The sequence below is a fragment of the Seriola dumerili genome, unplaced genomic scaffold (genome assembly GCF_002260705.1).
Source record: "Seriola dumerili isolate Sdu_G_001 unplaced genomic scaffold, Sdu_1.0 BDQW01000822.1, whole genome shotgun sequence".
In the NCBI taxonomy this organism is placed as follows: domain Eukaryota; kingdom Metazoa; phylum Chordata; class Actinopteri; order Carangiformes; family Carangidae; genus Seriola; species Seriola dumerili.
This window is the reverse complement of record NW_019175077.1, coordinates 1,792,716-1,803,740: the sequence shown is the minus strand read 5'-3', so window position 1 is coordinate 1,803,740 and position 11,025 is coordinate 1,792,716. Positions and strand designations below refer to the sequence as shown.

The following is an 11,025-nucleotide window of genomic DNA, read 5'->3' as shown; positions in this document are numbered from 1 at the left end:
ACTTGCATAAACATATTGAACTCATGTTTAATCATCAGTGGGTGTGTATCTTTACTTATTTACCAAACACACTGAGACATGTTTAGTATACAGACATGCATAGACAAATGCAGGGAAGGCAGCAATGAATTGGTGGTCTTGTAAATTCATGAACAATTAAAAGAAATGAGCCAACAGTGCATTGGTGACAGGGAAGGTGGGTGAAGAGAGGAGGAGGATAATGGGGGAGGGAGTGGAGGACAGACACTGGCGCCCCGCCAACATTGACGAAAGCTGCTTAGCCCACCCAGTTGCCATGGATACAGTGAGGAGCAGCACTCAGCATGTGTGTGTGTGCCTGTGTCTGTGTGTGAGAGAGAGAGAGAGAGAGACAGAGAGGGAGGGAGGGAGGCAGAGAGAGAAAACCAGCAGGCATCCGTTAGAGCAAGTCAGAGTGGGAGTGAAAGAGCACCAGACAGCAGGGTGGAGAGAAAGGGTGAGTGTATGTGTGGCCACAGAGAGAGAGGACAGCAAGGCAGCTAGAGAGCTTGAGGGAAACGATAAAGTGGGAGTGATAGAGCGCTAGATAATGGAGGTGCAGTCGGAGTGTGTGGAGCCTCCTGTGGCACCACAGTGTGACCCCCAGCCCACAGGGAAGATCAACAAAGCTGCCTTCAAACTCTTCGGAAAGCGACGTACTGGCTCTGGAATGGCCAGCTTCTTCTCCTTCAGGAACAAAGGGGCCACAAACAGCAGGAACAACGGAAATTCGGACAATGGGAATTCTTTGAATGGAAATGGCTCAACAGCATCAGTGGAGCTCGTTAGGAGCAAAACGCACGATGGACTAACGAGCTCTAACAACGACACTGATGGACAGAGAGGGGAGGGGCTTGCTAGCCTGGAGGCTGGACCGGTGAGGTCTCTCAGCAAATCGCTGAGTTTCTTCTCTCTACTTCGACGGGGGAGTTTCAGGTCGAGTGAGAATGGGGGGACAGGGCTTGTCAGAAGAGGGAGGGGCCTAAAGGGATTTTTTAGCAGCATGCGATGGAGACGTAAGGAAAAAACAAACGAGACAGATGGGGAAGCAGTGGAGGGTAACAAGGAGAAGGATGGGGACAGTACCGACTCTGAAAAGGTAAAGGATATTACTCTCACCCTTGAACCGCCTCCGCATCATCACCAAGAGGATTGTGAGAATGCAGAGGCAGAGCCTAACCTCCAAGCAACAGAGACTCCCATTACTAGTGTTACCATGACACCCCCTCACTGTGTCGCCATGCCAGGGCCATCTGTTGAGCCAGACTCCTCCTTTCCTTACACACCCACTGACTCGCCACTGCGCCCACCCATCCAAAAAGCCAAAGCCTCCATTTCCAGCCTCACGCCTTCATTTGCAACACCCCCTTTGGATCGTTGCAGCACAGGTGACCCACCCTCAGAACCTTCGGTGGACAGACTCTGCTCTCTCCTCTTCACTGATGTCACATCCCTCAAGAGCTTTGATTCACTGACTGGCTGTGGTGACATTATTGCTGATGCAGACGATGAGGGGCCAGCGGGTAATGGGGGCAGTGGCACCAGTAGCAGCAGCAGTGGGGGAGGAGGGGGGAGTGTGGGAGCAGGTGTTGGGAGAGCTGTTTGTATCACCAGTGCTACATCCCGTTGCTCCCCATCCAAATCCCCCTTACCTTCCCAGCTGACCCAGCCCATGTTCTCTGTTTCCTCCAGCTCAGTGCCTGCTTCCCTCCCAGCCCGGGCTCGGGCACCGCCTCCACCACAACAGCACCCAGCTGGTAGTGGCGTGGTGGCTTACATGGGTGGTGGGGAAGAAATGGCGAGTCCAGAAGGAGTGGACGATGCAGACATGCAAGGGCTCTGGCACATGTTGCCCTCCACAGGGGATAACTCTCCTGCTTTGCCCCGATCACACCAACCTCCCTCAACCAACCCCACTTCCACTTATCCCCCCTGCACCAACCCTTCCAGCAGCCACATTCCCTTAGCCCCCAGGAGTTCAGACCGAAAGGTACCCCAAGTGAAGGCATTGGGGCTCAGTAAGATACCAGTAGTTGGTGGAGCAGGAAATCGGGCAGCTAAACCCCCTCTTCCTCACACACATGGCCGTCATCCTGCATCACCTGGTGAAAAAGAGCCACTCAGTGATGAGGGCTACTGGGACACACCCTCAGCAACACCCACAGCAACACCTGATGAGAGTGGGCTGCAGCGTAACCAGAAGTTGGCTCTATCACGTGACAGTTGCTCTGGAGACCACCTGTATGACCTTTACAACGACCCTGAAGAGGAAGGAGATGATGACGAGCAGGAAGTAGATGAAGATCTAAACAGTACGCCTTCTCCATCTACTGAATACAAACTGAGCCCCACATCCCAAACAAGTCCTCCTTCATCCTCCTCCTCTTCCTCCTTCCGATCAATGAAAGGCAGTGCCAGCCTTCCTCGAGAATCCAAGATCCCAGTAAGCACCAGACAAACCCCACCCTCCCACTCTGTAAGCCAGTCAGCCCTATCATCTGTCCTAGAGGCTGAATCCCCTCCACCAAAGACCCAAGCTCCTCCCCTAGCTCGCACCAGAATCCCTGTATCCAAGGTGCCCGTTCGTCGTTCAGGAAACAAAGCTGGCAACAGAGGAACTGCCCACAAGAAGTAGTTTCTGTCAAATTGGTGGTTCTCTCCCACTAATGTATGGACTTCTTTACAGTACTGTTTATGCAGAGCCAAAAGTTTTCGCAGACTGAAAAAATGTTGAGCTGTGGAGTTAACAGCCTATAAATTTCTCTCAGATGTTAAAAGCACTCATTCCTTAAGTGTTTTGGCTTACAACGAATAGAATAATGGTTTTGTTCACTTCAGAAAGTCACAAGGAGACTCCAAAAAGCTGGGTTAACACTTCATGACCCTCAGGAACTTTGGAGACTCTTGACAATCCATGGACTTGCATCTTTCACGTTCGCCTTGTAACTTCCTGGAAAAAGTGACCTGCTGAGATTTTGACGGCCACTTTGATGTAGCTCATGACTGCACGCTGCAAGAAAAAGAAAAAAAGAAAAAGCAGAGCACCTTTTTATCTCTTACATTTTTGTTATGGAATTCCACATAACATAACTCAATTTGCTCATAAGGACCTAATCTAATCAAAGTTTGTTTTTTTGTTTTTTTCCTGATTCATCTTGTGTAATCTGTAACAAAATTACCTCCTAATCCTCTGATCTTAGAGCCAAAGTAAAAAAAAAAAAAGTCATTTCACAGCCTCTAATATTCTGGAACAGACTCAACAACATCCACAGCCTGGGATAACATACTATTTTTTGTTTTTTGTTTTGCTGTTGTATGTGTATTTTGCTCTTCGAAGATGGTCTTCTTCTAACCACACACTGATAATTAAACTTTATGTGCATCTATGAAAATGAATGGTAAGACCTGAACTGGTTTTATTACTTACCTACTTCACAGCTACAAATGTGCAGAAGGCTACACGTTATCTTTTTTTTTTGGTGATGGAGACCTCCACTTTGTCGACTGGTTAATTTTTTATTGTGGAGGTTTGGACTCAGCCTGTTTCATTTGGATCTCACCTATACCCCCCTGCATTACTGGAAGTACATCCATATGTCAATCTCTGGGATTTACAGCCATTGAATTACCAATGGAAACCTGAAAAACTATCGCAATACTCTATCTGGAGGGATCCCTTGCACTGATGCTTCAAAACACACACATCCACATACTCAAACAAAATCGTACATGCACGCACACATTTTCTCTCTCTCTCTGCATGCAGTGCCACACATACAGGGCACAAAGGTCAGGAACATCATCTAACACTGAAGCATCTTAGATACACACACTGTTCAACCTTTGGCACTGTCTTTGTAGCTACACTGGAAGACTTTCTTTGCTAAGGAAAAACAACCAATTTTTTCTAGTTAGTATTTTCTTCTTCACTGGATTTCATACTGTTTTATAGGCTCCCTCTTCCTAAGTCATATTGCACGGATCTTAAACTGTGATTGCACCAGCTTCTTAATACTCTGACTTTCTGTTCGTCAAAAAAAAAAAAAAGTAAAATTTGGGGACAAATGCTGAATCAGTTCAGAGTCCTCCACCCTTCTTTTCCTGGCTGTTGTACTTTTTGTACAACCTCATTCTAGGAATCGCCATAGCTGTGTGTGAATCTGAATGTAGCTTGACATCATTGTAGGTCATCCAGCATATACTTCCGTGTGCTGGTCTGTTTCCCTCTTTGTCTCTTTGTTGTAGGGGCAAGACAAATGGTGGAGTGTACTGTTTTCTAAGTCCCCCATGCTCAAAAAAATTGAGACAAATTACTGCCCAGTGTATGCAGCCTTGCAAAGCACCACTTGTATTAAGAATGAGTGGGGTGTATTGCAGTCCTAAAAGGCCTTTGTCAGTGATTCAGTGAGACAAGTTACAGGGAGCAGAGTGTTCCCTACCCTACTCTTTACTGAAAGAGAGGGGTTTTCATAGGAAAAGACATTCGAGATGATGCAAGTTTTCTCTAATCCTAACCACAAGGGTACCAACACTTGAGGGTCATTCTAGTTCATGATAGCTTTCCATTTCATTTAGGATGTGATGATTGATCCATGAAGCTGCTTCAGGTTCAGATATCTTTTCAGCCACCCAATGGTGTAGTGTAGAACAGTCCATGGAGTAACCTGATCCCAGGTCTGCAGGAAGAGCATTTCTCACCACATAAAAAGGGCATGCTAAAGGTCACCTGCAGAGCAGAAAATGATCATGTCCATTCATGTTTTATTTGCCTAAACTGTGCTCTATGATCTTTTGGTTTAGTTTGCGATTACTCTCATTCTCCTCTGAGTTGAGGAAGGGATAGAAATGAGAGGGAAGGATGGTGGCATAAGGTAACTTTTTGTGTGATTGAGATGGGCAACAGTCTAAACCTTAAAAGTATTTCTGGTAAAAGTATATTTTCTTCTGGACTGCTAACCACAACAGTTGGCCGAGGAGAACAAAAATAAAACATCTAACTCCATGAATGGGAAACCCCACTTTCAACAATCAAATTATATTAATGCTAAGATTAAGAGAGAGTAGAGAACCATGAAATAATCATTACACCTTATATATTCAACTGGTTTATTGTGTCCTCCTCCGCTGGTGCCAAATGTGTTCCACATGCCACAGTGAGTCAGTAGCACATTTTTTCCTCAGTTATTCCAAGTATGACATTGTGAAAATTAAAGTTAAACTTTTGTCATTAGTTGTTGCACTGGCACTACACAGTAATGACATCAACCACTGAGTCAGGCACATTGGCATCTGGTTCATCTTTTTTTGTTTTTTGTTTTTTTTTTGGTGATAAATACTTCTCTCTTTTCTTTCTGATTACAAATCTGGACCTTCCTGTGATCAGTGCATTGAAAGGCACATCATGTTCTTCTTTTTATTACCATATGTTCACAGTGCAAATCTTTCCCCTTTTCATATTTAATGAATAAAACTGTGTTTGCGCTGATAGATGAGCTCTTGACTCTTTGTGACCACATTTTCACAGCATTACATACATTTTCATGTCAGAGGCTTCGTGTACTTGTATGATTAGACAAAAACAAGATAGAGCCCATCTCTCCTCAGCTCCCCTCCATGTCCTGGTGGCTTAAATCCCCAAGGGGTAGGTTGGATGGGAGAGATGGTGAGAAACAGAGATGCTTTTTGTTGATGTGCAGTGTGTGGCATTTTTGTTTTGGTGTCGAACTTGCAAAGAGGTCTGCTTGGCTTATGAGTTATAGGTTATCAATACATTTTATTGATTGCTGAAATGAAAGCCAGATGGATGTGTCATTGTTTGCTGTTTGTCTCTCCTGGGGAAAGACATGTAGAGATGGGGACAAACAGCCAGCATGATAACAAAGAGAGCCAGCTGAGGCAGAGCTGATTCATGTGAATATGGAACCTGGGTGTGTGTCTGTGTGTCCAGAATATTGATGAAAGGGAGTGTTCCCATTGTTACGAGGAAGACACATGTTGCTAGAAAAAGATCATATGTTGTTGTGTTGTGGATGCGCATGCATGTGTAGTGGGAGGAGGATTTGGTGCAGTGCGAATCCCCTTTGTAATGGTGCAGCAACCCCCCCCCCCCCCGCCCCCCCCCCTTCAGCTCCCTCTCTCTGTTTCTGCACGCCGAGGCCTTATGTAAGACCATAACACTCACTTTTGCCAGCCTACCAGATGAAAGCTAGTGATGCTGACAGTGAGAATGGTGTGTGCTGATGTGCGCATGTGTGTGTGTGCTGATCTCATCATTAATCTGCTGCTGCTTCGGAGCTGGATGTAGACACTCATTGTTAGCCATGTTCATCACTGTGTGTGCTTGTTGTTTTGGTGCATAAATCTGGCATGAGTCCATGACAGGGAGTGTTTAGTTTGCTAGAACAACAGAGTTCTTGTACAAACCACCAAAGAAAGAAAGGAAATGAAGACCAAATGCAAAGAAAAAAACTGAACGAACAACATTCATTGAGATGTGACTATGGGTTTGTCTGGGTTCAGTTCTCTTAAATGAAGCTTTTGGCTAGCTATGCAACTTTTGATGAACAGCAATAATGAGGAAATGGTATGCTAAAACGTAGTGTAACAGAGGGACAAGAAGAGTCATTAAGTCAGCACACTGACTTGCTAAGGTCAGTTACAGAGCAATATCTATTTAAAGTTTTATAACATAAACCACCATACACTACAGTAGCACTCACACACATTATACCATTTTTACCCTATTAAAGACAGGCTTTGTAATATTTGAACAAAGAAAGGCACATTAAATTAAAAGTTTAACTCAGGCAAAAAAACATCAATGCACCCGAGAGTTTTGCTCCTACTGCTGTGTAGGACTGTCCTACTGAAATGGATTATATTTACATTACATAACATTTACATGACCTTTTACTTACATTATTATTATCAGAATTATATAGTATTTTGTACATAATCAACTATCAGTGTATTGTAACTAGCTAGTTTCTTTCAGCAGTCTTTATGAAAAGCTAAATCATGATTCTGAGATTGTTTAGTCCATACTCTAAGTTAAATCGGTATCTGCTGCTGTTTAAGTCAGGGAAAATATTGTTGTTTATTATTTTAACAAAGCTATATTGTCTTACTATTCAACTACAGCTCCTTAAAACTTTGACATTTCATTGACTTAAACTATCATATTAATTTCTTGGTTAAAAAGTTGATAAAATGATGAGATATTTATAGTTTACCATAGGCCTAAAGCACAGTAGTACAGCAGTCAAGTTATCTTTTATAGAAGATAATATGGAAATAAACCATAGCAACACACTCTATGTTGAAAAAAAGAGAAAGTCCAATTAAATAAACCCTCCAAAGAAGAACCCCTTAAATTACAGATGCTACTGGTGGAAAACTCAGGTCATAATAATATTTCTAAAAAACAATAATAATCTTAATTGTAGGTAGAGTTTTCTTGCCTTGATAAATGTGCATGTGTGTGTGTATGATGGAGCCTTGAGCACCATTCACAGGCTGTACCCCATATTCTGCATGGCAGCCTCTCTACAGTCGTTCCCATAGTAACTCCACTAGGTCAACCAATGAAAAAAGGGGGCTGGGCAGGAAAGAGGATGGGAGAGTGTTGGGTCTCTATGCTCACAGAGATGTGATTGGAGCTGAACTGGTGCAGTAAAAGATTTATACAAATAAACACACACACACACACACACACACACACACACACACACACACACACACACACACACACACACACACACACACACACACACACAGACACTCGTTATTGATAGTCCAGCTTGCATGCACAGATTCACTGAGCAAATGCACAATTAATGTATTTTATTAGTCGTTCTGTGATTGGCAATTGTTGGGCCATTGTGGTCATACATTTCAGTACAGTTGTTCAGTGCCTACGCACATTTAAAAAAACATTGTAATATTCACAAAATATAGACACAATCATCATGTCAGTATGGACTGCGCAGAACACACACATATGCCAACAGGTATGCATAATTAACCTTATGCAAATACATATATCTGGTCTAGGTTAATTAAGAACCACCCAAGACAAAATAGGGTACAACCCACTTTTTGTTTGAATCCTGAGATTGAGATGCAGATTAATCAATAGTCAACACCAGTTCAGGATCTACAGGCTTCATCCTCATTCATTTTAGTGGAGCCTGAATATCCACAGTGATAAAAGTATACAGTGTATCCTTCACAATCTCCTTAACTGTGTATTTAAGGGTATTAATCCCATCACCATCCATAGTCCACCGGGTTTGGTGCAGTTTGTCAGGATTCACTGGATTAGGTTCATTGTGCAAGTCTCTTTCATGTCTGATCATTCTGTACTTTCCTCTCACCAAGTCCGGCCTAGAAACGGACATTCCACGGTAGGTAATTCGGCTATAGATATCATCATCCTCACCACCCCAGCCCCAGTAAGTGTTTGGGAAGCCATTAATCTTTAAGAATTTGTCCTTGGACAATGAGGCAACTCCACCAAAGTAGGTATTATAGGGTAACCGGAAGCCAAATTTGTCCATAGCCACAGCCAGGTGTCGGGGATTGTCAAAACATCTATAAAGGTTACGGTCATCCATGGGAACCAGGTCTACATCAGAGAAGACAAAGCACTCATAATCATACTCCTTCAGCGCTTCAGCAAAGCCTACATTTAGCAGTTTAGCCCGGTTGAACACTCCCTCTCCATCCTGGTTGATGACATATACACCGTAGTCCAACTGTTGACGCATCAGTATAGGATGGAGGTAGTACAGCCAGTGCTTTAGGTGCTCATGTCGATTTCGGAATGGGATGATGATTGCCACCTAAACAGATTAAATAAGTATTTCATGTAAGCATCTGGGAAAACACATTTCATTATCCATTAAGTCTTTTTCAACTCAAATGTCCTTCTCAGTATGTGTCTTGGTCACAATTGTTTGTAATATATATGTATAGACAAAATATAAAAAATCCTTATAATACTAGTAATTAGTGTGTTAGCAGTGAATTTTAGATTGTGGCATAAGTTATTTTGCTTAAGACATTAGGGCCAAAATTTAAATTTTTTTTTAAGTGAGTTGACAAAGTACTTGTGAAATTTGAAGAATGTGCGATCTGTTTTCATTTAGACTTTTGATTTAGTTAAGTTGTTGTTGATTTAGTTATCAGTTTTTGCACATTAAACAAATCGTACATATATTAAAATATGAAATATGTTCACCTCAGATTGTTTTTGAAATAGATTCCAAGTATTAAAAAAATCATGGTAAATGATTTCATTGTTATTGCTCATTCACCTACCTTATGTTTGGTGATACATTCTGGTGGCTTGTAGCGTCCTCCCAGCTGAACAAGAGAACTGAGTTCCTGTCTCATCTCCTCCATAGTTTGTTTATAATTAAACTCCACCAAGAGAGGACCCACAAGTTTTGGAGGGTAGTCGGGGCAGAGTTTCAAAGTTTCGTTCTGTGTCTTCTCTTCGCTGGCTTTTGGGGGTTTATCCTTAAATTCCCACAGCTCTTGAACACGTTCTTTTACCAACTCGGAAAGTACCTCATTTCTACTTTCCTCTTTGTTGAAAATGTAAGTTAAAGTTCTTTTTTCCCTGTACAACAACAGCACAACAGAACATGCTAGACTGAGGAAAGCAAAAAGTATCAATAACTGTAAGAATTTTTTCAGCATTTTTGCTGCTCGTGAAGATGAGTACTGTAAACTCAACAGCTCTGATGTGGCTCTGCTACCTGCATTTCTCTTTGCAAATCCAAGGTTTCCCAAACACAAGAGCAACCGGACAGGTTTTTCTTTTCTTTGAGCAGCTTCCTTGATCAGATTGGGACTCACACCTGTTGTTGATAATTCATGATATTTTTTTGTGCGTTTCCTCTTCAGTTAGCCAGTGACTAAACTATATCAGTCACTTAGTGACTGATATAGTTAAAAGTGTAGTCTTGTGTGTCAATATATGTTGCCAATACTATTAGTTACTTTAATTTGTATATTATCTCTGAGTACTTTTAGAATGATGATTATTTATAAGCAATAACAGTACTTCCTGTTATATATGTTGTTATATATGTTGTCAAGCTGTGCCCCCTACTGGCATGCGACTGACAGTGCTGAATTTCCTATAGAGTCCTATTAAACGTGGCAGAGTGGCAGGTTATTCACAGCCCTTCAAAAAGTTCAGCAAAAAAGAACAGCAGAAGCCGTCTACGCAGAAAACCGTCCACAGCCACACCCTTAAGAGTAAATCCTGGATACATCCCAGGTACTAAAACTTGTCCATACATGCCTCTTGAAAGGTGTAGACATCCCTGTGATTCCGTCTACTGCATCTGTTCTTATACAGATAGTCTGTCCTTGGAGGGCTAACCATTACAATGTTGCAGCACGCAAGACAGGCTTGTTCCTTGTTGAGTTGATCAAATTTGAAGGTATTTCTGCCCGCAGTAAATGTTGTGTCTGGGGTGTCACTGATAAGTATCCTGCACTGCAGTTGACTTCCGTTTTCTACCGAATCAGTAAGGGGAGTGCTATCAGAAATGAGGAAACTGTGAATGCAGATATATGAGAAGGGTAACTGATACCTTTGTGAGGGGAGTGCCTTATTTTTTTAAGGCACTCCCCTCACTGATCACACCCAACTTTACTTTGTGCAACACAGGAGCCTGCTGACCATCTGGTCCAGTTTAACAATATATTATATAACAGTGGGTTTATAATATAACAGTATCCAATATTGTGATTGTCTAGTTCATCAGAACATCACAGTGGGTGTGCACACAAAACAAAAACCGCAATGATTTGCAAGTGCAGTAACAATGTTTTAAGCTTACATGGGTTAATACATGATGTAGTCATTATCCAGAAAAGTATAATATCCTATATCTGTTTTCACATGTAGATTTGGTTTGACACATTCCTGCACCTGCGATTAAGATGAAGGGTGTGGTGTGACATTGAGAGAGTATTTCAGTATGAATA

The 11,025-nt window shown here is 42.4% G+C and overlaps 2 protein-coding genes across 2 annotated transcripts; one reads left to right on the top strand and one right to left on the bottom strand.

The window, feature by feature from the left end:
• Positions 1 to 475: 475 nt before the first annotated feature.
• amer2 (APC membrane recruitment protein 2) lies at positions 476 to 5,457 on the top strand. The gene has a single exon (XM_022766341.1). It carries the CDS (start codon positions 569 to 571, stop codon positions 2,651 to 2,653), a length of 2,085 nt encoding a protein of 694 aa, XP_022622062.1. The 5' UTR covers positions 476 to 568; the 3' UTR covers positions 2,654 to 5,457.
• Positions 5,458 to 7,845: 2,388 nt separating this feature from the next.
• On the bottom strand, positions 7,846 to 10,675 carry LOC111237265 (beta-1,4-galactosyltransferase 1-like). Its single transcript, XM_022766291.1, has 2 exons — positions 9,340 to 10,675; positions 7,846 to 8,861 (listed from the first exon to the last, which is right to left on the bottom strand). Exons 1-2 carry the CDS (start codon positions 9,721 to 9,723, stop codon positions 8,193 to 8,195), a joined length of 1,053 nt encoding a protein of 350 aa, XP_022622012.1. The 5' UTR covers positions 9,724 to 10,675; the 3' UTR covers positions 7,846 to 8,192.
• Between the last annotated feature and the right edge of the window lie 350 nt (positions 10,676 to 11,025).

What these genes read in the sequence shown, in the direction of transcription:
- LOC111237265 (XM_022766291.1), bottom strand. Translation starts at nt 9,723, where the DNA reads ATGCTGAAAAAATTCTTACAGTTATTGATACTTTTTGCTTTCCTCAGT. An exon ending in AATGTATCACCAAACATAAG is followed by an intron (nt 8,862 to 9,339) that starts GTAGGTGAATGA and finishes TAATCTGTTTAG; the next exon opens with GTGGCAATCATCATCCCATT.
- amer2 (XM_022766341.1), top strand. Translation starts at nt 569, where the DNA reads ATGGAGGTGCAGTCGGAGTGTGTGGAGCCTCCTGTGGCACCACAGTGT.